The sequence below is a fragment of the Hylobates moloch genome, unplaced genomic scaffold (assembly GCF_009828535.3).
Source record: "Hylobates moloch isolate HMO894 unplaced genomic scaffold, HMol_V3 SCAFFOLD_7, whole genome shotgun sequence".
In the NCBI taxonomy this organism is placed as follows: domain Eukaryota; kingdom Metazoa; phylum Chordata; class Mammalia; order Primates; family Hylobatidae; genus Hylobates; species Hylobates moloch.
Genome location: NW_026652282.1, coordinates 89,063,609 through 89,086,725, shown reverse-complemented (window position 1 = coordinate 89,086,725; position 23,117 = coordinate 89,063,609). Strand labels below are relative to the sequence as shown.

At 37.4% G+C, this 23,117-nt stretch overlaps 1 protein-coding gene across 8 annotated transcripts in view; it reads left to right on the top strand.

The window, feature by feature from the left end:
• Positions 1–22,833, top strand: part of RBM41 (RNA binding motif protein 41) — a 68,294-nt gene extending 45,461 nt beyond the window's left edge. For 3 of the 8 annotated variants that reach the window (XM_058441382.1, XM_032757422.2, XM_058441381.1), the window contains 2 exons: positions 5,579–5,726; positions 7,264–13,351. In XM_058441382.1, the coding sequence (XP_058297365.1) occupies positions 5,579–5,726; positions 7,264–7,430 (315 nt within the window). In that variant the 3' untranslated portion in view covers positions 7,431–13,351. Of the gene's footprint in view, positions 1–5,578; positions 5,727–7,263; positions 13,352–22,214 lie in introns of those variants that run through there. The other 5 variants (XM_058441383.1, XM_032757424.2, XM_032757423.2 and 2 more) reach the window with 4 other exon arrangements.
• The last annotated feature ends 284 nt before the right edge of the window (positions 22,834–23,117 follow it).

The following is a 23,117-nucleotide window of genomic DNA, read 5'->3' as shown; positions in this document are numbered from 1 at the left end:
CTAGCTTTGTTCTTTCCCAAGATTGTTGTGGCTATTTGGTATCATCTGTGGTTCTATATGAATTTGGGGATTGTTTTTTCTATTTCTGTAAAAAATGCCATTGGGACTTTGATAGAGATTGCATTGAATCTGTAGACTGCTTTGGATAGTTTGGATATATTAATATTAAGTCTTCTAATCCATGAACACAGGATACCTTTTCATTTATTTGTGTCTTCTTTAATTTCTTTCAGCAACATTTGTAGTTTTCAGTGTACAAGTCTTTCACCTCCTTGGTTAAGTTCTTTCTTCAGTATTTTATTCTTTTCAATACTGTTGTAAATGGGATACCTTTCTTAATTTCCTCTTCATATTGTTCACTGGTAGTGTATAGAAACCACAACTGAATTTTTCTACTTTGATTTTTTATTCTGCAACTTTACTGAATTTGTTAATTAGTTCTAACTTTTTTGGGTTTTTTTCTTTTTTATTATTTCCGTTAATATAGTCATAATTCCATGCCAATAATAAAACGGTATAATTAAAACAGAAAAGTGATGTTCTCAAGAGATCTTCCATGAAAGCTGTTTGAACTGTGGGCCAAATAAACATGGTATCACCATTCACCAGGTAGCAGCTTGTCTCAGCTGCAAAGTACCCAAGGGAGAAAAATCAGTGTCTTGATTGCTGCACTTGTGAACCTTGATTTATTATTTTATTTTCTTTTTAAAGTTTTTAAATTGACCTATAATAATTGTACATATTTATGGGGTACATACTGATGTTTCGATACATATAATGTATAGTGAACAGATCAGGGTAATTAGTTTATCTACCATCTTAAGTATTTATCATTTCTTCATGTTGGGAACATTCAATGTCCTTCTTCTAGCTATTTGATACTATATATTATTGTTAACTATAACCATTCTACAGTGGTATAGAACACTAGCACCTATTCCTCTTATCAAACTGTAATTTTACATCTTTAACAAGTCTCTCCCTATCCTTTCCTTCCTCCTACCCTTCACAGCCTCTAGTATCCTCCGTTCTACTTTTTACTTCTATGAAATCAGTTCTTTTTAGCTCCCACATATAAGTGAAAACGTACAGTGTTTAACTTTCTGTGCCTGGTTTATTTCACTAAACATAATGTTCTCTAGTTCCATCCACGTTGCTCTGAATAACAGGATTTCATTATTTTTATGGCTGAATAGTATTCCACTGTGTATATATACCACATTGTTGGGCACCTAGGTTAATTTCATATCTTGGCTGTTGTGAATAGTGCTGCAATAAATATGAGAATGCCATTGTCTTTTCAATATACTGATTTCCTTTTCTTTGGATAAATTCTCAGTAGTGGGATTGCTGGATCGTATGGTAGTTCTATTTGTAGTTTGTTGAGGAACCTCCATACTGTCTCCCATAGTGGCTGTAAAAGTTTACAGTCCCACCAACAGTCTGTAATAATTTGCTTTTCTCCACATCCTCACCAGCATTTGTTAACTTTTGTCTTTCCAGTAGTAGCTATCCTAACGGGAATGAGATGATGCCTCATTGTGGTTTTTATTTGCATTTTCCTGATGATTAGTGATGTTGAGTATTTTTTCATATATTTGTTGGCAATTTGCATGTCTTCTTTGGAGAAATAGCTGTTTAGATCATTTGCCCATTTTTAAATCAGGTTGTTTGTTTTGATGCTGTTAATATGTTGAATTCCTTGTATAGTCTGGACATTAATCCCCTGTTGGGTGAGTAGTTTGCAAATATTTTCTCCCATTCTGTAGTTTGTCTTTTCACTCTGTTGTTTCCTTTGATGTGCAGAAGATTTTAGTTTAATATAATCCCATTTGTTTATTTTTGCTTTTGTTGCCTGTGCTTTTGAGGTCTTATTCATAAAATCTTTTCCCAGACCAGTGTCCTGAAATGTTTCCCCTATGTTTTTTCCTAGTAGTTTTATAGTTTCAGGTCTTACATTTAGGTCTTTGATCTATTTTGAGTTGATTTTTGTATAGGGTGAGAGATGGGGGTCCGGTTTCATTCTTCATGCATATAGGTATCCAGTTTTCTCAGCACCACTTATTGACGAGACTGTCTTTTCCCAACTGATGTTCTTGGTGCCTTTATTAAAATATTAGTTGGCTGTAGATACATGGGTCAATTTCTGAGTTCCCTATTCTGTTCCACAGTTACATGTGTCTCTTTTTATGCCAGTACCATGCTGTTTTGGTTACTACAGTTTTGTAGTACATTTTGAAGTCTGGTAGTGCAGTTCCTCCAGCTTTGTTATTTTTGTTCAGGATTGCTGTGGCTTCAGAGTCTTTTGTGGTTTCATAAAAATTTTAAGATTTTTTTTCTTTTTCTATGAAGAGTCTCATTGGTATTTTGATAGGGATTGCATTAATTCTGTAGGTTGATTTGGATAGTATGGTCATTTTAACAATGTTCTTTCAGTCCATGAGCATGGAATATCTTTCTGTTTGTATCCTCTTCACTTTTCTTTCATCAGTGTTTTGTAGTTTTTCTTGTAGAGGCCTTTTACCTCCTTGGCTGAATTTATTTCTAGGTATTTTATTTTGCCTTTTGTAGCTATTGTAAGTGAGATTGCTTTCCTGATTTCTTTTTCAGCTAGTTTGCTGTTTGTGTGTAGAAATGCTACTGATTTTTGTGTGTTGATTTTGTATCCTGCAACTGTATGGAATTTGTGTATCTGTTCTAAGGGCTTTTTGGTAGACTCTTTAGGTTTTTTTTTTTTTTAGGTTTTTCTGTATATAAGATCATGTTGTCTGCAAACAGGGACAATTTGACTTCCTCCTTTTTGTTTTGTATGCCTTTTATGTCTTTACTTTGTCTAATTGCTCTGGCTAAGACTTTCACTGCTGTGTTGAATAAGAGTGGTGAGAGCGAGCATTATTGTCTTTTGCCAGTTCTTAGAGGAAGAGCTTTCAGCTTTTCCCGTTCTACTGATGTCTAATTTTTTGTTGTTGAGTCTTTAGTGTTTTCTACATGGATGATCATTTCAACTGTGAACAGAGATAATTTTACTTCTTTCTTTCTGATTTGGATGCATTTTATTTCTGTTTCTTGCCTATTTGCTCTGGCTAGAACTTCCAGTACTATGTTGAATAGAAGTGGTGTGAGTAGGTATCCATGCCTTGTTCCTGATCTTAGAGGAAAAGCTTTCAGTTTTTTAATACTGAATATTATAGCTGTGGACTTTACATATATGGCCTTTATTATGTTGAGGTAAATTCCTTCTATTAGTAGTTGAGTGTCTTCATCATGAAACAATGTTGGATTTTGTCAAATGCTTTGTCTGCATCTGTTGAGATGATCATGTAATTTTTATATTTTGTTCTGTTAATGCGTTGTATTACATTGATCAATTTTTGTATGTTGAATCATCCTTGCATCCCAAGGATAAATCTTCCTTAGTCAAGGTGTATGATCTTTTTAATGTGCTGTTGAATTTGGTTTGGTAATATTTTGTTGAGGATTTTTACATCTGTTTATTAAGGATATTGGTCTGTATTTTTCTTATAATGTTTTTGTCTAGGTTGGTCTCAGGGTAATCCTGGCCTCATAAAATAGCTAGCATATAGTTGGATTTTGTTTATCCATTCAGGTACTCTGTCTCTTGGGGAGTTTATTAATATTTAATGTAATTATTGCTAGCAAAGGACTTACTATTGCCATTTAATTGTTTTCTGTCTCTCTTGTAGCTCTTTTGTCTCTCCCTCTCAGCTGTCTTCCTTTGTGGTTCATTGGGTTTTTTTTTTTTTTGTAGTGATATACTTTGATATCTTTCCCATTTTCCTCTGTGTATCTTTTATAGGTATAGGGCATGGTAAAACAATCTGTTTTAAGCTAATAACATCTTACGTTCAATCACATATAAGAGCTCATTTTTGTTCTGTTGAATTTTTTTTTTTTTTTTTTTTGAAACAGGGTCTCACTCTGTTGCCCAGGCTGGAGTGTGGTGGTGTGGTGTGATCATAGTTCACTACAGCCTCAAACTCCTGAGCTCCAGTAATCCTCCTGCCTCAGCCTCCCAAATAGCTGGGACTTGTAAAATTGGCCAGTTGTGGTGGTGCGTGCTGTTTGCTCACAAGTAGCACATGCCACCCTGTCTCTTTTGCAGAGACAGGGTCTCACTGTGTTGCCCAGACTGATCTCAAACTCCTGGACTCAAGTGATCCTCTCACCTCAGCCTCTCAAAGCACTGGGATTACAGGAGTGAGCCAGCATACCCACCCTCCCATGCCTAATAGATAGAATAATTTCTCTTATTTTCCTGAGGATATTAGTTATGGTTTGTTGAAGTTTTTTCCTATTTCCTTTCTTTTCTTTATGTTTGTTGTGTTCTCTCTTTCACATTAGAGGATTTCCTAAGAGGCCTGATAATCCATGCCCAACTTTAGAAGTAGGAACTAAAAAGCAGATTGGAATCTCTGAGCACACAAGTGGCACTTGTTGACTTTGAGCTTCACTTTAAAGTGGTCTGGCTGGGTCATTTGTTAGAGAAATTCCTCATCCCAAGTCAGTATTTTTATGTCTTTCCTCCTAGGACTTACCAGTTTTCCCAGAGAAGACTGTTCCAAAATCTTTCTTACGAGGGTACTACCAGCGTTCTAGGAGCCAAATGGCAGAAAAGGACTGGGAGGACCTCAACATTTAGTATGCATTCTTTCTCTTAGTCTCCTTGCTTTCAGAAACAGTGTTCACATCTTCAGCCATGTGTGGCATTCCCCATCTTCTGACAATGAGCCTCAAGTTTTCTACCAGGATTGGCAAGTTATCTTTTACCCCATAGCATATTGTGAGGGAGGGTATTTAAAAATCATATTTGCTTTTTGACAGCCTTCAACTGATCTGCCTTATTTTAACCCCATCCCTTCACATTTATTTCTGAAGGTAAGTGAAATTATCAGTTCCTGAACTGTTTAAGGATTCTTAAGTGGTGACGGGTGTGTTCTTGGCTTTCTCCACTACCAGTTTAAAATTCAGCTTTCTTCAGTGTGCTGAGTTGGTTCCTGCTTATCCAATTATTTTTCATCTTCCAGATTATTATTGCTTTTGTCTCCTTTTCTTGTTCCTCCTGACCTTGTTGATTTGTGTTTTTTTTTTTTTTTTAAGTTCCCGTAGTTTTAGAGAGTTTTCTGGATGGAATGAAATTAAATGAATATGTTCAATCCACCATTTTTATGTGAAACTAATTCTAATCATAATGAAAGAGTTGCCTTACGGCTGGGCATGGTGTCTCACGCCTGTAATCCCAGCACTTTGGGAGGCCAAGGCGGGTGGATCACCTGAGTTCGGGAGTTCAAGACCAGCCTGGACAACATGGTGAAACCCCATGTCTACTAAAAATACAAAAATTAGCCAGGTGTGGTAGCACATGACTGTAATCCCAGCTACTCGGGAGGCTGAGGCATGAGAATCACTTGAGCCCGGGAGGCCAAGGTTGCAGTGAGCAGAGATTGCGCCACTGCACTCCAGCCTGGGTGACAGAGTGAGACTTCGTCTCAAAAAGAAAAAAAATGAGTTGCCTTACCTCCTTTATATGATATTTTGGTTGATCCTCAATTTGTTTTAGGTGTTATACCTGAAGAACCTTAGCCCTCGGGTGACTGAAAGAGATCTTGTGTCATTGTTCGCTCGGTTCCAGGAGAAAAAAGGACCTCCGATTCAATTCCGAATGATGACTGGACGAATGAGGGGCCAGGCTTTTATCACCTTTCCCAGTAAGTAGTTTCATCCAGATGATTACTCAGTTGCCCCTCAGTTCGCTAGAGACTACCTATAACCTCTCTCATTTAGATAGAGTCCTTTGATTTCTCCACAGCAAGTGAGAACAAGAAAATGAACGAAAAATATGTTTTCAGTGTTTCTTTCTGTTTCCTCTCCTCCACTGACAGTGCATGGCCACACTACCCCAGTGTCCTCAGTTTTTCCTAGTCTTGGTACTTCCTTCTTACCCTACCAAAATCTGTGCTCCCTTCACTGATAATAGTATTTCTAGTCCAAGTTATAATTAGATTACTCATTAATTAGTGTATTAGTATTCTGATCAGAACACATGTACTTGGCTTATGTGCTGTGAGCGCAAGCTAATATACTAATTTATTACTAATTCATAATTAGTAGATGATGATACAGTCTTCTAAATATTATTTGCATATTAATGCATAGCTTCTAATCCAACGGGAAGAATAATATAAGAATTTCAGTTTCTATGACAGACCAGATAATATGTTGTTTTGGGGGAACACTTTGTAGGATCTGTACCTTTCATTGTCCCTAAAGTATCGTCATTTCTAAATAGCCTATTAATCTATATGTGGGAAAGTGGTTTTACACATGAATACGGCCAAACTCCCCTCCATTGTTTTCAACAGTTTTGTATCATCTTTCCTATCATACTGAAGGTTTTTAAATCCTCTATACCAGTGGTTTTCAGTCTTTTCAAGTGTAAGAACCCCTTTTAAATTAAAAAAACTGTTTATGGGTGCCCCACATAATACGATGTATTAATTGAAAAAATACATAATAACAAGGCTTTTTAAAGCAAGTACTTTAAAATGTGTAGCTGTTTTACTAATCTTGAAAGCTATACACTTAAAAAAATTTATAGTACATATATATATGAAACAAAATTGGTTCAGTCTACTTGTCTACTTTAGGATTCCACAAACTCCTGGCCACAAATCATCCCTTCCTTATTTCTTACATCCAGGCTCTTAGACCCATAAATTGAATACTCCTGGCATATAGTATATATTCTCACATTTCAACCTTCAATATGCCTACAAGGGTTCTTATACTTATTTATCCCAATAAGATGGCCCAGAACCACTCTCCCACTGAAAAAAAAGTGGCAAAGTGCCCTCAATAACATGATAACTTCTTTTGTGTTACTCATTTTGAAAATGATTGATTCTAATAATACCTATAATCTGTTACCTAAGATAGAGGCTCGTGTATAATTACTAATAGCTTAGACTTCTTTAGCACACTGCCTGTGTCTTTGTTTCTCTACTTGTTTCTTTGAATTAGGAGACACCTTCAAACACCCATTTTGAGTTTTTATTGTTATTATTTTTAGCCATTAATTTAATTTTGCTGAATAATGCAAATGGGAGATTATAGAAAAAATGATCAAATCAAATGACTATATGGCCTTATAGCTTACATTTAATTCCAAGGCAAAATAAACTAGACCTGGAATAGAATTGAATTATTAAGTCCTATGTAAATTGAAATTTTTTCTTTCTCTTTTAGATAAGGAGATAGCATGGCAAGCATTGCATCTAGTAAATGGATATAAACTACATGGGAAAATATTGGTGATAGAGTTTGGAAAGAACAAAAAGCAACGGTCAAATCTCCAAGCGACTTCTGTCATATCATGTGCTACAGGTAGCACTACAGAAATTAGTGGTAGCTAGAATATATATAAATTGTGGGTCCTAGATGGTCTTTCTTGAATTGGAATCTTGGATCTAGGATTTATGTATAGACACCAGTTTGTTTGGAGTTGAAGAGGAAAAACTAACTGAGGGAGGGGAAAAAAGTAATTTCAGCTTTTGGAGAGAACTGGTAGAAAACATTTTCTATTATATAATTGAAGACTATATAGGACAGATGATATGCTGAGTTTGAAGGGTAGAGTGCAAAGAGTATTATTTTCTCAGGATAAATTACAAGGGATTATGCCTAAGGATTTTTAAAAATCTTTATAATTTTTCTGGGGTCCTCAATATTTGTCTCTAGAGATAACATTCTTTCTTAGACTGCTTCCTATATACAGAAATAAAAAACTAATTAAATGTTGAAATATTTCTTTACTAGAGCCCATTTGCCATATTTCATCCACCTAGTAAATAAAAGATTAGGACCCCCAGGCCTAAGCATCAACAAATGCTATGAAGTCAGAACTATCAGCAGTAATAGTAGGTAGTTTCATAAGTTAGTTGGCATATTTAATGAATGCTTCCTCCACAAGTTATCAGTCTTCAAAAAGCTATATATTTTTCTAGTGAAATATTTTAGATCAAAATGTTGGTGTTCTCATAGCCATTTAAGCTAGCAACCATTGAGTATCATTGAATTCAAAGCAATAAACATTGATTAAATGTCTAATATATGTTAAATATTAGGCATGTGAATTTTAGAAGAGGAACATACTAGCAAAGAATACCAAAGGGAAATAGAAAGAAAGAGTTCTCTAGCAAAGAGGATGCCAGTCACAAATCCCCCAGTTGTTTGTTTATTGTTGCTGGAAAATAAAAAGATAATATACAGAGAGGAAGTGGTACAAACTGGAGTCAGACCTGTACAGCCACACTTAACATTCTGTGACCTTGGCAAGTCACTTAATCTGAGCCTCGCATTTTTCATCTATAAAGTGAGGATAATAATGCTACTTACCTCATTGGGTTGTGAAGATGAACTGAGATATTACCCAGGCTGAAGAACAGAAAGGAAAACAATGAATAAAATTGAACAAGAGCATAGAACCTGTGTGACACCATTAAGCATTCCTACATATTTCTAATGGGAGTACAGGAAAAAAGGAAGAGAAAAGAAGGAGCAGAAAAATATTCTAAGAAGTAATGGCTATGAATACCCCTGATTTGATGAGAGACATTAACCTATACATCCCAGAAGGAAAAGAAATTACAAACAGATACATCATAAGAAAAATGCTAAAACCCAAAAACAAAAAGAAAATTTTGACAGCAATATGAGAAAAATGAGCCATCACTTACCAAGGAACCCAAATAAAATTAACAGTTGACTTCCCCTCAGAAACAGTGGAATAACACATTCAAAGTGTTCAAAGAAAATAACTGTCAACCAATAATCCTATATACAGTAAAACTATTTTTCAAAAATGAAGGTGAAATAAAACATCTCACATAATCAAAAACCAAGAGAATTTGTTGCTGGCAGACCTGACTTGCTGGAAATACAAAAAGAAGTTCTTCAGGCTGAAAGCAAGTGACCTCAGACAGTAATCTGAATCTACACACATGCAGAAAAAGAGCACAGGCAAAAATAATTATGTAATTATCAGAAACAATCTATGCATTTTTCTTTTTTCTCTTAACTAATGTAAAAAACAATTGCATAAAACAATATGTATATAGTTGCATCGTTTGGCCTATAACATATAAAATATAATATATTTGCCAATAACAGGTTGAAGAAGCTGAGTGGAAGCAAAACTGTCTTGTACTAAAGAACTGACTCCAGATGGTAACACAAATCCACAGGAACAAATGGAGAGAACGTGAAATAGGAAATAAGTTTAATGTAAAAAAACTATAAACGTATTCTTCTCTCAGCTTCTTTTAAAGATGTAAAATTATATTAAGTAATTATAATAATGTGTGTTGGGTTTATAATGTATAGGAATAACATATATAACAGTAATACCACAAAGCGGGGGATGGGTTTATATAGGAATAGGGTTGTTACATTGGAATTAAGTTAGTGTTTATCTGAAGCCTATTCTGCTTAGTTAAGATGTGTATGGTAAGCCCTAGAGCAACCACTAAGGAAATAACTTTTAAAAAATCAAAAATATTATTAAAGAAATGTAAATATCACGTTATGAAATACTCAATGCAAAAGAAGGAATGGAGAAGCAAAAAGCTTGAGGCATTATCAAAAACAATAAAATGGCAGTCATAAATCTATATCAAAATAATAAATATGCATATATTAAGCAATACTATAAAAGGCAGAGATGTCAGAAACAAGTCTGATTCAACTTCATGCCATCTATTTGAGACACACTTTAGATTAGTAGAAAGAGATTAAAGGTAAAAGGATGGAAAACAAATATGTCACACAGACAACAGCCATAAGAAAGCTGGAGTGGCTATTCTAATACCAGACAACATAGACTTTTAAAAAAATGTTACTGGAGATAAAGAGTAAAATGTTACAGTGACAAAAGGGTCAATACATCAGGAAGATGTAACAACTATAAATATATATGCATCTAACAGTAGAGCCCAAAATACATGAAGCAAAAACTGAAAGGAAAGGAGAAACAGGTAAGTCCATAAAAAGAGTTGGAATATTCAGTACCCCTTTTTCAATAACAGAGCATCTGGACAGAAGATAAACCAGGAAATAGAAGACTTGAACAACATTATAAGGCAAATTGACCTAAAAGACATCTGTAGAACTTTCCACCTAACATCAGAATACATATTCTTCTCTAGTGCATATGAAACATCTCCAAAGTAGGCCGTAAGTTAAAGCATAAAACAAGCCTTAATAAATATAAGTGGACTGAAATCATGCAAAGCATGTCCTCTGACCACATGGGATGAAGTTAGAAAACAATGAAAAGTTGGGAAACTCACAAATATGTGGAAATCAGACACACTTGTAAGTGACTGGCTGGGTGCAGTAGCTCACGCCTGGAATCTCAGCACTTTGGCAGGCCGAAGTGGGAGGATTCCTTGGATCCCTTGAGACCAGGAATTCAAGACCAGCCTGGGCAACACAGCAAGACCCTGTCATTGCCAAAAAAAAAGTGTCAAAGAAAAAAATCGTAAGGGAAATTACAAAACCCTTTGAGATGAATGATAATGACACAACAAACCAAAACTTACAAGAGGCAGCTAAAGCAGTGTTTACAGGGAAATTTATAGATATAAATGCCTGTACTTAAGAAGAAAAAAGACCAGGCACAGTGGCTCACGCCTGTAATCCTAGCACTTTGGGAGGCCAGGGCAGGTGGATCACGGGGTCAGGAGATCGAGACCATTCTGGGTAACACAGTGAAACCCTGTCTCTACTAAAAATACAAAAAATTAGCCAGGCGTGGTGGTGGGCACCTGTAGTCCCAGCTACTCGGGAGGCTGAGGCAGGAGAATGGCGTGAACCTGGGAGGCTGAGCTTGCAGTGAGCCAAGATCACGCCACTGCACTCCAGCCTGGGCAACAGAGTGAGACTCCGTCTCAAAAAAAAAAAAAAAGAAGAAGAAGAAAGACCATAGCACTAACCTCATTTTACACCTTAAGACCCTGGAAAAAGGTGAGCAAACTAAACCTAGAGCCAGGAGAAAGAAGGAAATACAAAAGATTAGATGAGAATAAATGAAATAGAGTGAAAAAAAATAGAGAAAAATCAATGCAACCAAAAGTTGATTCTATAAAAAGATCAATAAAACTGACACACCTTCTGCTATACTGACCAGGAAAAAAGGAGAATCAAATTACTAAAATCAGAAATGAAGGAGGGAACATTTCAACTGAACTTGTAGAAATAAAAAAGATTATGAAAGCATATTATGAATAATTTTATGTCAATAAATTATCAATGAAGTGGACAAATTCCTAGGAAGACACAAACTGCCAAAACCAACTCAGAAGTAGAAAACTTGAATAAACCTATATCAAGTAAGTAGGTTAAATGAGTTTTTTAAAAGATACCCACAAAGAAGAGCCCAGGCTGAAATAGCTTCTTAAATGAATTCTACAAAACTTTTAATGAAAAATTAATACAAACTTCACAAACTCTTTCAAAAAGTAGAAGAGTGGTGAACACTTCTGACACATACTACAACATGGAAGAACTCAGAATATGCTCAGTGCAAGAAGCCAGTCACAAAAGACTACATATTATATGATACTATTTATATGAAGTATCCAGAATTGGCAAATATATAGAGATAGAAAGTGGATTAGTGGTTGCTTAGGGCTAGCACAGAGTTGGGGGGAATGGGAAGGGCTGGGGCTAACAGTTGAAGTGTATGAAGTTTCTTTAGAGGTTGATGAAAGTGTTCTAAAATTGGTCGTGGTGGTGATTTCACAACTCTGAATATACCAAAAACCAGGAATTGTACACTTTAAATGGGTGAATTGTGTGGTGTATGAATTATATCTCAATAAAACTCACAAAAGTAGGGATGTCCATCAGTAGGAAAATGGGTAAATAACTTATGGTACATCTATTTAGTACAATACTATGCAGCCATTAAAATAGTGAAGTGTATCTATGAATATATTATGACCTATACTCATGTCCAAGGTTGTGTATTAAGTTAAAAAACAAGATGCAGAAATATGTATAGTACGAATACATTTTTATGCAAAAGCATTCATTTATGTATAGTATGTGTGTATATAGATATTTCTGAATAAATTTAAGAAAAAGCTGGGAAATAGACATAGAAAGTTGTAAACCTTTGGAAGCGGGATTGAATAGGCTGAAGGAGGACTTTCACTTTGTAAAATTTTTAAAGTGGTGTGATTTTGGGGTGATTTTTACTTTTTTCAGTATTTTTTTTTTAACTAAAAAGAAATTTTTTAAAAAATATTCTGCCAATGGCATGGCTTCCAGAATATTTGTCAGGCCTACTCTGGGGATATCATCTGACTATACTCAGGACAAACTCCTATTCCTTTGATATACTGCTCACTTAGGATTAACACTCTCATTTCAGACACAGTTAAGTGACAAGGAATAAATTATCCTGATATAGCCTCTGACACGTGTTACCAGGGGCATACTTCTAAGCTCGACTTTTTAGAAGGAAATGCTTCCTGTTAGGTAGAAAATTTCACCTCTGCTTTTTACTAGACCTACAGACCACTGCAATTGAGGAACATAAAAATGAAGGATATCCTTCAACTGGTGCATAGATAAACTGTAGTATATCCATGCAATGGAATCCTACTCAGCAATAAACTAATGAAATACACATGCAACCACTTGGATGAATCTTAAATGCATTTTACTAAGTAAAAGAAGCCAAACTGAAAAGGCTGCTTACTGTTTTATTCCATTCATACTATTTTCTCAAAAAGCAAAACGATAGGGATGGAGAAAAAGCTTCAGTGGATGTCAGGGATTAAGGTTGGAATGCTCCTTGACTACAAAGTGGTAGCACGAGGAATTTGTCTTAATAATTGAAATTTTCTGTGTCTTTATTGTATGAAGTGTATGCATTTGTCAAAACCCATAGGCTTGTACACTAAAAAGGATGAATTTTACTGTGTGTAATTTTTTTTTAAATAAATGTTATTTTTATGGAGGAAAGAAAAACTTGGAGAGACGGTCATTTCTGTTAAGTAGTTTTTTATTCTGTGGCCTTTTGATTACAGTTGAAAACTTAAAGCCACTTTGCTACCATTCCTTATTTTCTGCCCACAGGTCAGCAGAAATCATCAGTTAGAAACATCTTTAGGCCAGGCACGGTGGCTTATGCGAGTAATCCCAACACTTTCGGAGGCCAAGGCAGGAGGATCACTTGATGCTAGGAGTTCAAGAGCAGACTGGCCAACATAGCAAGACACTGTCTCTAAAGAAAAGAAAGGAAAAAATTCGTATACACATATACATATAAGCCCACCATTTTAAAAAATCAAAAGACAAGCTGGAAAATATATTTATCCCATACAAGGAGCTAATTTCTTAGTGTACAATGTATATAACTTTTTAGTATACAAAAAAGAATCCAATAAAAAAGTGGGAAAAGGAAATTTGTTGAAAAGAAAATATAAATGACCAATAAACTAAGACAAATGCTCAGAGTAGTAAGGCAAATTAAGACAGTGGGCTCTCATTTTCAAAAAGCCTTTTAGATTTATAGAAAAGTTGTAAAAATAATAAGAGAGTTGTCATATATCCTCACTCAACTTCCCCTAATGCTAACATCTTACTTAACTATAATACAGTTATCAAAATCAGGAAACTAATATTGATACAACACTATTAACTATATTAGACCTTATTTTAATTTTGCCAGTTGTCCCATTAATGTCCTTTCCTGATCCAGGATCAAATCCAGGATCCCACATTGCATTTTGTTATCTCCTTATTCTGTTCCTATTTGTGATAGTTCTCAGTCTGTCTTTGATGACCATGACAATTTTGAAGAGTACTGGTCAGTTATATTGTATAATGTCCCTAATGAGGGTCTGTCTGATGTTTTTTCATGTTTTGTGTTTTTGGTGAGAATGCCACAAAAGTGATTTTTAGCCCTTTTTAGTGCATTATATCAGGACATATTTGATGATAATTTTTAATACTGGTGATGTTAACCTTGATCACTTGCTTAAAGGGGTGTTTGCTGGATTTCTTTACTGTAAAGTTACAGCTTTCCTCTTTACAATTACTAAATATCTTCTGGAAGATGCATTGAGGCTGTTCAAATATTCTGTTTCCCATCATACTTTTGCCCACTACTTTTAGCATTCATCAATGGTTCTTGATAGCAGCAATTATTACGGTAGAGTTTACCTAGTGGGGATTGTCTTTAGTCTGTTTGTGCTACTATAACAACAATAAAAAAAATGGAGGCAGGGTAATTTTTAAAGAACAGATACTTATTTCTCACAGTTCGGGAAACTAGGAGTCCAAGATCAAGGTGTTGGCAGGTTCAGTGTCTGGTGAAGGCTATTCTCTCCTTCCAAGATGATACTTTGTTGCTACATCCTCCAGAGGGGAAGAACACTGCTCCCTTTTATGGTGGAAGGTACAGAAGGGTAAAAAGGGCAAATCCCTTTTTATAACATCATTGATCCCAATCATGAGGGCTCCACCTTCATGACTTAATCATCTCCTAGAGACCCACCACTTAATACTATCACATTGATCACACTGATGATTAAGTTTCAGCGTATGAATTTGAGAAGGCACATTCAGACAACAGCAGTGATTTTCTTTTTTTTTTTTTTTTCACTGTATATTGAAATTCTTTAAGGAAGATATCCCATCTCCTGCTTATTTTCTCATGTATTTATATCAGCATGGATGTTTATTTTACTCTATGGCTTATAACCTAATATTGTCATTGTTTGGTTGCTCAAATTCTTCCACCTTTGGCCATTAGGAGCTCCTTCAGGTTGGCCCCTCTGTTCTTAGACATGTCCCCAATTTTTGCCCACTTCCTTGTTTTCTGGTACCACAAGATGTTCCAGGCTCATCTTGTTTTTCCCTACCCTAGCACTGGAATTAATCATTTCTGCATGGATCCCTGCTTCCTTTTATTGGGAAATGACTTTTAGAAACCAAGATCTGGGCACTAGATGTTGAGTTGTCATTTTTTAACCTGTCAGAATGTCAGATATAAAAATTGATAACACTAATTGTTGCCAAGGGTAACGAAAATAGACACTCTTGTACGCTTTGGATGGGAGTATAAGTAAGTATAACCTTTGGGGAGGGCATTTGGCAATATCTATTAAAATTTTAAGTATGTAGATCTAGAAAATCCACATTTTGATCTCTATTATATAGAAATACTTACATGTGTTCAAAGAGATAGGCACAAGAATATTCATTGGATCATAATAGCAAAAACCTGGAAACAAAATTTCATCAATAGGGGACTGATTGGTTTAAAATTATGGTACAACCGTGAAATAAAATACCATGTTGGCAGTCAAACAAGAACTTTCTCATTGTTTAATTTAATTCAAAGTTCCAGGATACATATGCAGGACATGCAGGTTTGTTACATAGGTAAACATGTGCCATGGTGGTTTGCTGCACTTACCAGCCCATCACCTAGGTATTAACCCCCACATGCATAAGCTATTTGTCCTGATGTTCTCCCTCCCCTTCCCCCCACCCCACCCCACAGGCCCCATTGTGTGTTGTTCCCCTACCTGTGTCCATGTGTTCTCATTGAGAATCTCCTCATTGTTATGGACTGAATGTGACTCCTCAAAATTAATATGTTAAAATCCTAAACCCCAATGTGATGGTTTAAGGAACTGGGGCCTTTGAGAGATAATTAAGTCAGAAGGGCGGGGCCTCAGGATGGGGTTAATGCCCTTAAGAAAAATATTTATCGTTACTACTTATAAGACATTCTGTAAGATGCCATTGGGGTACTAGGATAAACAATAAATATATGAGTCACTACCTTCAAGAATCTCTCAGCTTATAGGGGAGGTAAGAAACCTGTTTGTAAGCTGTAACATAGAGTGATGAGTACCGTAAAGAAAGATGCAAAGCACTGTGGGAGTTCAGATCCCATCTGGTAAGGGGATCAGAAACAAACAAAAAAAGAGAGACCCAAGAGTGCTCTCTCTCTGCCGTGTGAGGATACAGGGAGAATTCAGTAGTCTGCAACCTGGAAGAAGGTCCTCACCAGAACCTGACCATGAGGGTACCCTGATCTCAGATGTACAGCCTCCAAATTGTGACAAATTTCTGTTTATAAGCTACTCAGTCTATGGTACTTTGTTATAGCAGCCTGACACGAGGCCCTTATTCTTTCAATACAAATCTACCGCCTATTTACCTTTGTGCCTACACTGTAGCTTCCTCCACTTACGGAATAGCATAATGGTTAAGGGTATGTGATCTAATGCCGTATTCCCAGTGTATGGCTCTACCATACACTGTCTTTACCATTTACTAGCTCTGTAACCAAATCTGGCTACTATTTACTACCTGTGTGAACCTGAGTAAGTTAAACTCACTACGCCGTCGTTTTCTCATTTTTGAAATGAGAGCAATAATACTATTACCTCACAGGGTGGTTGTGAGAATTAATACATGTAAGGTGTTTTGAATAGTGCCTGGTATGAACTCAGTAAATGTTAGATTATTACAATAGACAAAGTGTCCTTGTTGCTATCAAAGATCATCTTTTTTTTTCTTTTCTTTTTTTTTTTTTTTTTGAGACGGAGTTTTGCTCTTGTTGCCCAGGCTGGAGTGCAATGGCGCAATCTCGGCTCACCGCAACCTCCGCCTCCCAGGTTCAAGTGGTTCTCCTGCCTCAGCCTCCCAAGTAGCTGGGATTACAGGTGCATGCCACCACGCCTGGCAAATTTTGTATTTTTAGTAGAGACGGTTTCACCATGTTGGCCAGGTTTGTCTTGAACTCCTGACCTTAATTGATCCACCCGCCTCGGCTTCCCTAAGTGCTGGGATTACAGGCATGAGCCGCCACGCGTGCCCTCAGTGTGGTTTTGATTTGCATTTTCCTGATGATTAGTGATGTTGAGTATTTCTTCATGTATTTGTTGGCAATTTGTATGTTTTCTTTTGAGAAATGTCTGTTCAGATCACTGGCCCATTTTAAAATCACAGTTTGTTTTGTTGCTGTTGAGATGTTGAGTTCCTTGTGTAGTCTGAACATTAATCCCCTGTTGGGTGAGTAGTTTGCAAATATTTTCTCCTTCTGTAGGTTCTTTTTGCTCTGTTGATTGTTTCCTTTGCTATGTAGAAGGTTTTTAGTTTAATATAATCTCATTTGTTTGCTTTTGTTGCCTGTGCTTTTGAAGTAAATAGAGTACTTAAACATTTAAAATCACTTAAACCTAACAGACAATCTATAGAACACCCAACAACAACAGAATTCACATTATTCTCCAGTGCACATGGAAGACTATTCTCTAGGACAGATTGTATGTTAGGCCACAAATCAAGTCTCAATAAATTGTAAAAGATTGAAACAATATGAAGTGTCTTCTCCAAATCCAATGGAATGAAAGTAGAAATGAAGAACAGAAGTAAAACTGGAAAATCCACAAATGAGTTAAAATTAAATGAAAGATGCTTAAACAACTAATATAACAAAAAGAGACAAAACAGAAACACAACATACCAAAAATTATGGGATGCAGCAAAAGCGGTGCTCAAATGGATATTTTTAAAGTGCAAACATCTTTTTTTAAAAAAATAAAGAACGATCTCAGATCAATAACCCAGCTTTACACCTTAAGGAACTATAAAAATGAAATCAAAGTAAACTGAAAACTAGTAGAAGGAAGGAAATAAAGATTATAGTTAAGGGTTGGGCACAGTGGCTCATGTCTGTAATCCCAGTACCCTGAGAGGCCAAGGTGGGAGGATTGCTTGAGCCCAGGAGTTTGAGACCTGCCTGGGTAATGTAGTGAGACCTCGTCTCTACAAAAAAATTTAAAAATTAGCTGGGCGTTGTGGCTTATGCCTATAGTCCCAGCTACTTAGGGGGCTGAGGTGGGAGAATCACTTGAGCCTGGGAGGTCAAGGCTGCAGTGATCCATGATTGTACCACTGCACTCCAGTCTGGGTGACAGAGTGAGACCCTGTCCCCCCCTAAAAAAAGATAATCGTTAAGATAAACGAAATAGGGACTAGGAAACCAATATAACCATTAAAATGAAAAAAATGATTATTTGAGAAGATCACCAAAATTGGCAAACCATTACCTATAGTGATTAAGAAAAAGAAGATTCAATTTAAGAAATTAAAATGCGAATATTACTATCAGCCTTACAAAAATAAAAAGGATTATAAGAGAATACTATGAATAATTATATACCATAAATCAGATTACCTGGATGAAATGGACAAATTCCTAGAAACACACAACTACCAAAACTGACGCACAAATAAAAAATCTGAATAGACTTATAACAAGAGATTGAATCAGTAATCAAAAACCTAACAAAAGCCCAGGAACAGAAATTTCTACTGGTAAATTCTAGAAGCATTTAAAGAAGAGTTAACACCAATCTTTCTCAAACTCTTCCAAGAAATGGAAAAGAAGGAAAGACTTCCTAACACATTCTATGAGGCTAGTATTACACTGCCATCAAAGCCAGAAAAATACACAAGAAATGAAAACTACAGGCCAATGTCCCTTACGAATACAGATACAAAAGTCCTCAAGAAAATACTGACAAACCACACTGAGCAGCATATTAAAAGCATTATACATCATGACCATATGTGATTTATCCCAGGAATGCAAGGGTCATTCACATAAGAAAATCAATCAATGTAACAAGTTACATTGATAGAAAGGAAAAAACCACATGATCATCTCATTTAATGCAGAAAAGTCATTTGGCAAAATCTAATACCCTTTCATGATAAAAACACTCAGCAAACTAGGAATGGAATAGAAGGGAACTTCTTCAACATGATAAAGAACATTTATGAAAAGCCCACAGCTAACATGATACTCAATGGTCTTCCACCTCATCATAGGGGAAAAGATTTTAGTCTTTCACCATTGTGTATGATGTTAGTTGTGGCAACCTAAATATAAGGGCTAAAACCATAAAACTCTTAGATGAAAACATAGGGATAAATCTTTGTGTTCTTAGATTTGACTAGTCATTAGGGAACTGCAAATCAAAGCCACAATGAGATACCACTACACACCACACGGATGAGTATAAGAATACATTTCTAAGAAGGAAAGTAAGTGTTGACAAGAACTTTGAGGAATTCAAACCCTCATACATGGCTGGAAGGCATGTAAAATAGTGCAGCTGCTATGGAAAACAGATTGGCTGTTGTTCAAAAAGTTAACCATAGAATTATGATGTGGTCCATTAAATAATGAGTCATTCAAATAAAACTTGGCCGGGCGCAGTGGCTCACGCCTGTAATCCCAGCACTTTGGGAGGCCAAGACGGGCAGATCACGAGGTCAGGAGATTGCGACCATCCTGGGTAACACGGTGAAACCCCGTCTTTACTAAAAATACACAAAATTAGCTGGGCGTGGTGGCAGGCGCCTGTAGTCCCAGCTACTAGGGAGGCTGAGGCAGGAGAATGGCATGAACCTGGGAGGCGGAGCTTGCAGTGAGCCAAGATCGTGCCACTGCACCCCAGCCTGGGTGACAGAGCAAGACTCCATCTCAAAATAATAATAATAATAAACTTGTACTCTAGCTTTTGTTGTAACACTATTCACAATAGACAAATGGTGAAAACAACTCAAATATCCATCAACTGATGAATGGAGAAACAAAATGTGTTATATAGCCACACAATGGAATATTAGCCATGAAAAGGAATTGAGTACTGATACATGCTACAATATGTTTGTACCTCAAAAACATTATGCTATGGAATAAGCCAGACACGAAAAGTCACATATTGTATGGTTCAATTTATGAAATATCCAGAATAGCCAAATACAACAGAGATGGAAACATTAGTGGTTTCCAGGGGTTGGGGAAAAGAAAATGGGGAGCTACTGCTTAATGGTTACCCAGTTTCATTTTGGCATGCTGGCAATATTCTGGAGTGAGATAGAGGTGATGGTTGCACAACATTGTGAATGTACTTAATGTCCGCTGTATTGTGCACTCTAAAATTGTCTAGATGGTTGCTTTTAGCCACCCGTTCAGAAACCTGCCATCAAGCCACCCAAGTGCTCTTAAATTTCCTCGCTACCTGTGGCTACAAGGATTCCAAACCAAAGGCTCAGCTCTGCTCACAGCAGGTTAAATACTTAGGGCTAAAATTATCCAAAGGCACTAGGGCCCTCAGTGAAGAACGTATCCAGCCTACACTGGCTTATCCTCATCCCAAAACCCTAAAACAACTAAGAGGGTTCCCTGGCATAACAGGTTTCTGCCAAATATAGATTCCCAGGTACGGCGAAATAGCCAGACCATTATATACACTAATTAAGGAAACTCAGAAAGCCAATACCATTTAGTAAGATGGGCACCTGAAGCAGAAGCAGCTTTCCAGGCCCTAAAGAAGGCCCTAACCCAAGCCCCAGTGTTAAGCTTGCCAATGGGGCAGACTTTTCTTTATATGTCACAGAAAAAAACAGGAATAGCTCTAGGAGTCCTTACACAGGTCCGAAGGATGAGCTTGCAACCCATGGCATACCTGAGTAAGGAAATTGATGTAGTGGCAAAGGGTTGGCCTCATTGTTTACGGGTAGTGGCAGCAGTAGGAGTCTTAGTATCTGACGCAGTTAATACAGGGAAGAGATCTTACTGTGTGGAATCTCATGATGTGAGCGGCATGTTCACTGCTAAAGGAGACTTGTGGCTATCAGACAACCTTGAGGAAAGTAACTAAAATCATAAATCCCCATGGCCCTCCCTTATCATATTTTTCTCTTTACTGTTCTCTTACCCCCTTTCACCCTCACTGCACCCCCTCCATGCTGCTGTACAACCAGTAGCTCCCCTTACCAAGAGTTTCTATGAAGATCGCAGCTTCCTGGAAATATTGATGCCCCATCGAATAGGAGTTTATCTAAGGGAAACTCCACCTTCACTGCCCACACCCATATGCCCCGCAACTGCTATAACTCTGCCACTCTTTGCATGCCTGCAAATACTCATTATTGGACAGGGAAAATGATTAATCCTAGTTGTCCTGGAGGACTTGGAGTAACTGTCTGTTGGACTTACTTCACCCATACTGGTATGTCTGATGGGGGTGGAATTCAAGATCAGGCAGGAGAAAAACACATAAAGGAAGCAATCTCCCAACTGACCCAGGGACATAGCACCCCTAGCCCCTACAAAGGACTGGTTCTCTCAAAACTACATGAAACCCTCCGTACCCATACTTGCCTGGTGAGCCTATTTAATACCACCCTCACTCGGCTCCATGAGGTCTCAGCCCAAAACCCTACTAACTGTTGGATGTGCCTCCCCATGCACTTCAGGCCATACATTTCAGTCCCTGTTCCTGAACAATGGAACAACATCAGCACAGAAATAAACACCACTTCCATTTTAGTAAGACCTCTTGTTTCCAATCTGGAAATAACCCATACCTCAAACCTCACCTGTGTAAAATTTAGCAATACTGTAGACACAACCAACTCCCAATGCATCAGGTGGGTAATGCCTCCCACACGAATAGTCTGCCTACCCTCAGGAATATTTTTTGTCTGTGGTACCTCAGCCTATCGTTGTTTGAATGGCTCTTCACAATCTATGTGCTTCCTCTCATTCTTAGTGCCCCCTATGACCATCTACACTGAACAAGATTTATACAATCATGTCGTACCTAAGCCCCACAACAAAAGAGTACCCATTCTTCCTTTTGTTATCGGAGCAGGAGTGCTAGGCAGACTAGGTACTGGCATTGGCGGTATCACAACCTATACTCAGTTCTACTACAAACTATCTCAAGAAATAAATGATGACATGGAATGGGTCACTGACTCCCTGGTCACCTTGCAAGATTAACTTAACTCCCTAGCAGCAGTAGTCCTTCAAAATTGAAGAGCTTTAGACTTGCTAACCACCAAAAGAGGGGGAACCTGTTTATTTTTAGGAGAAGAATGCTGTCATTATGTTAATCAATCCAGAATCGTCACTGAGAAAGTTAAAGAAATTCGAGATCGAATACAATGTAGAGCAGAGGAGCTTCAAAACACCCTGGGGCCTCCTCAGCCAATGGATGCCCTGGGTTCTCCCCTTCTTAGGACCTCTAGCAGCTCTAATATTGTTACTCCTCTTTGGACCCTGTATCTTTAACCTCCTTGTTAAGTTTGTCTCTTCCAGAATTGAAGCTGTAAAGCTACAAATGGTTCTTCAAATGGAGCCCCAGATGCAGTCCATGACAAATCGACCACGGACCCCTGGACCAGCCTGCTAGCCCATGCTCCAATGTTAATGACATGGAAGGCACCCCTCCCAAGGAAATCTCAACTGCACAACCCCTACTATGCCCCAATCCAGCAGGAAGCAGGTAGAGTGGTTGTCAGCCAACCTCCCCAACAGCACTGGGGTTTCCTGTTGAGAGGGGGTACTGAGAGACAGGACTAGCTGGATTTCCTAGGCCGACTAAGAATCCCTAAGCCTAGCTGGGAAGGTGACCGCGTCCACCTTTAAACACGGGGCTTGCAACTTAGCTCACACCCAACCAATCAGAGAGCTGACTAAAATGCTAATTAAGAAAAAACAGGAGGTAAAGAAATAGCCAATCATCTATCGCCTGAGAGCACAGAAAGAGGGACAATGATCGGGATATAAACCCAGGCATTCGAGCCAGCAACGGCTACCCTCTTTGGGTCCCCAACCTTTGTATGGGTGCTCTGTTTTCACTCTATTAAATCCTTGCGACTGCAAAAAATAATAATAATAAAATAAAATAAGTCTAGATGGTATGTTTTAACTGTTATGTGCATTGTCCACATTTTTTAAAAAAGCAAACTTCTTATCATAGTCTACAAAGCCCTATACCAGATCTGGCTATTGACCACCTCTCTGACCTCTTCTCATACTACTCTGCCCTTACACATACAGCAGACATATTGGCATTCTTTTCTAAGAAGTCAAGCTTCTCCTTACCTTAGCATCTTTGTTCCCTTTGCCTAGAAAGTTGTCCCCCCTCCACCAACCCACAACCCCATATGTACACGTGGCTGCCTCCTTCATCAGGCCAACTGTC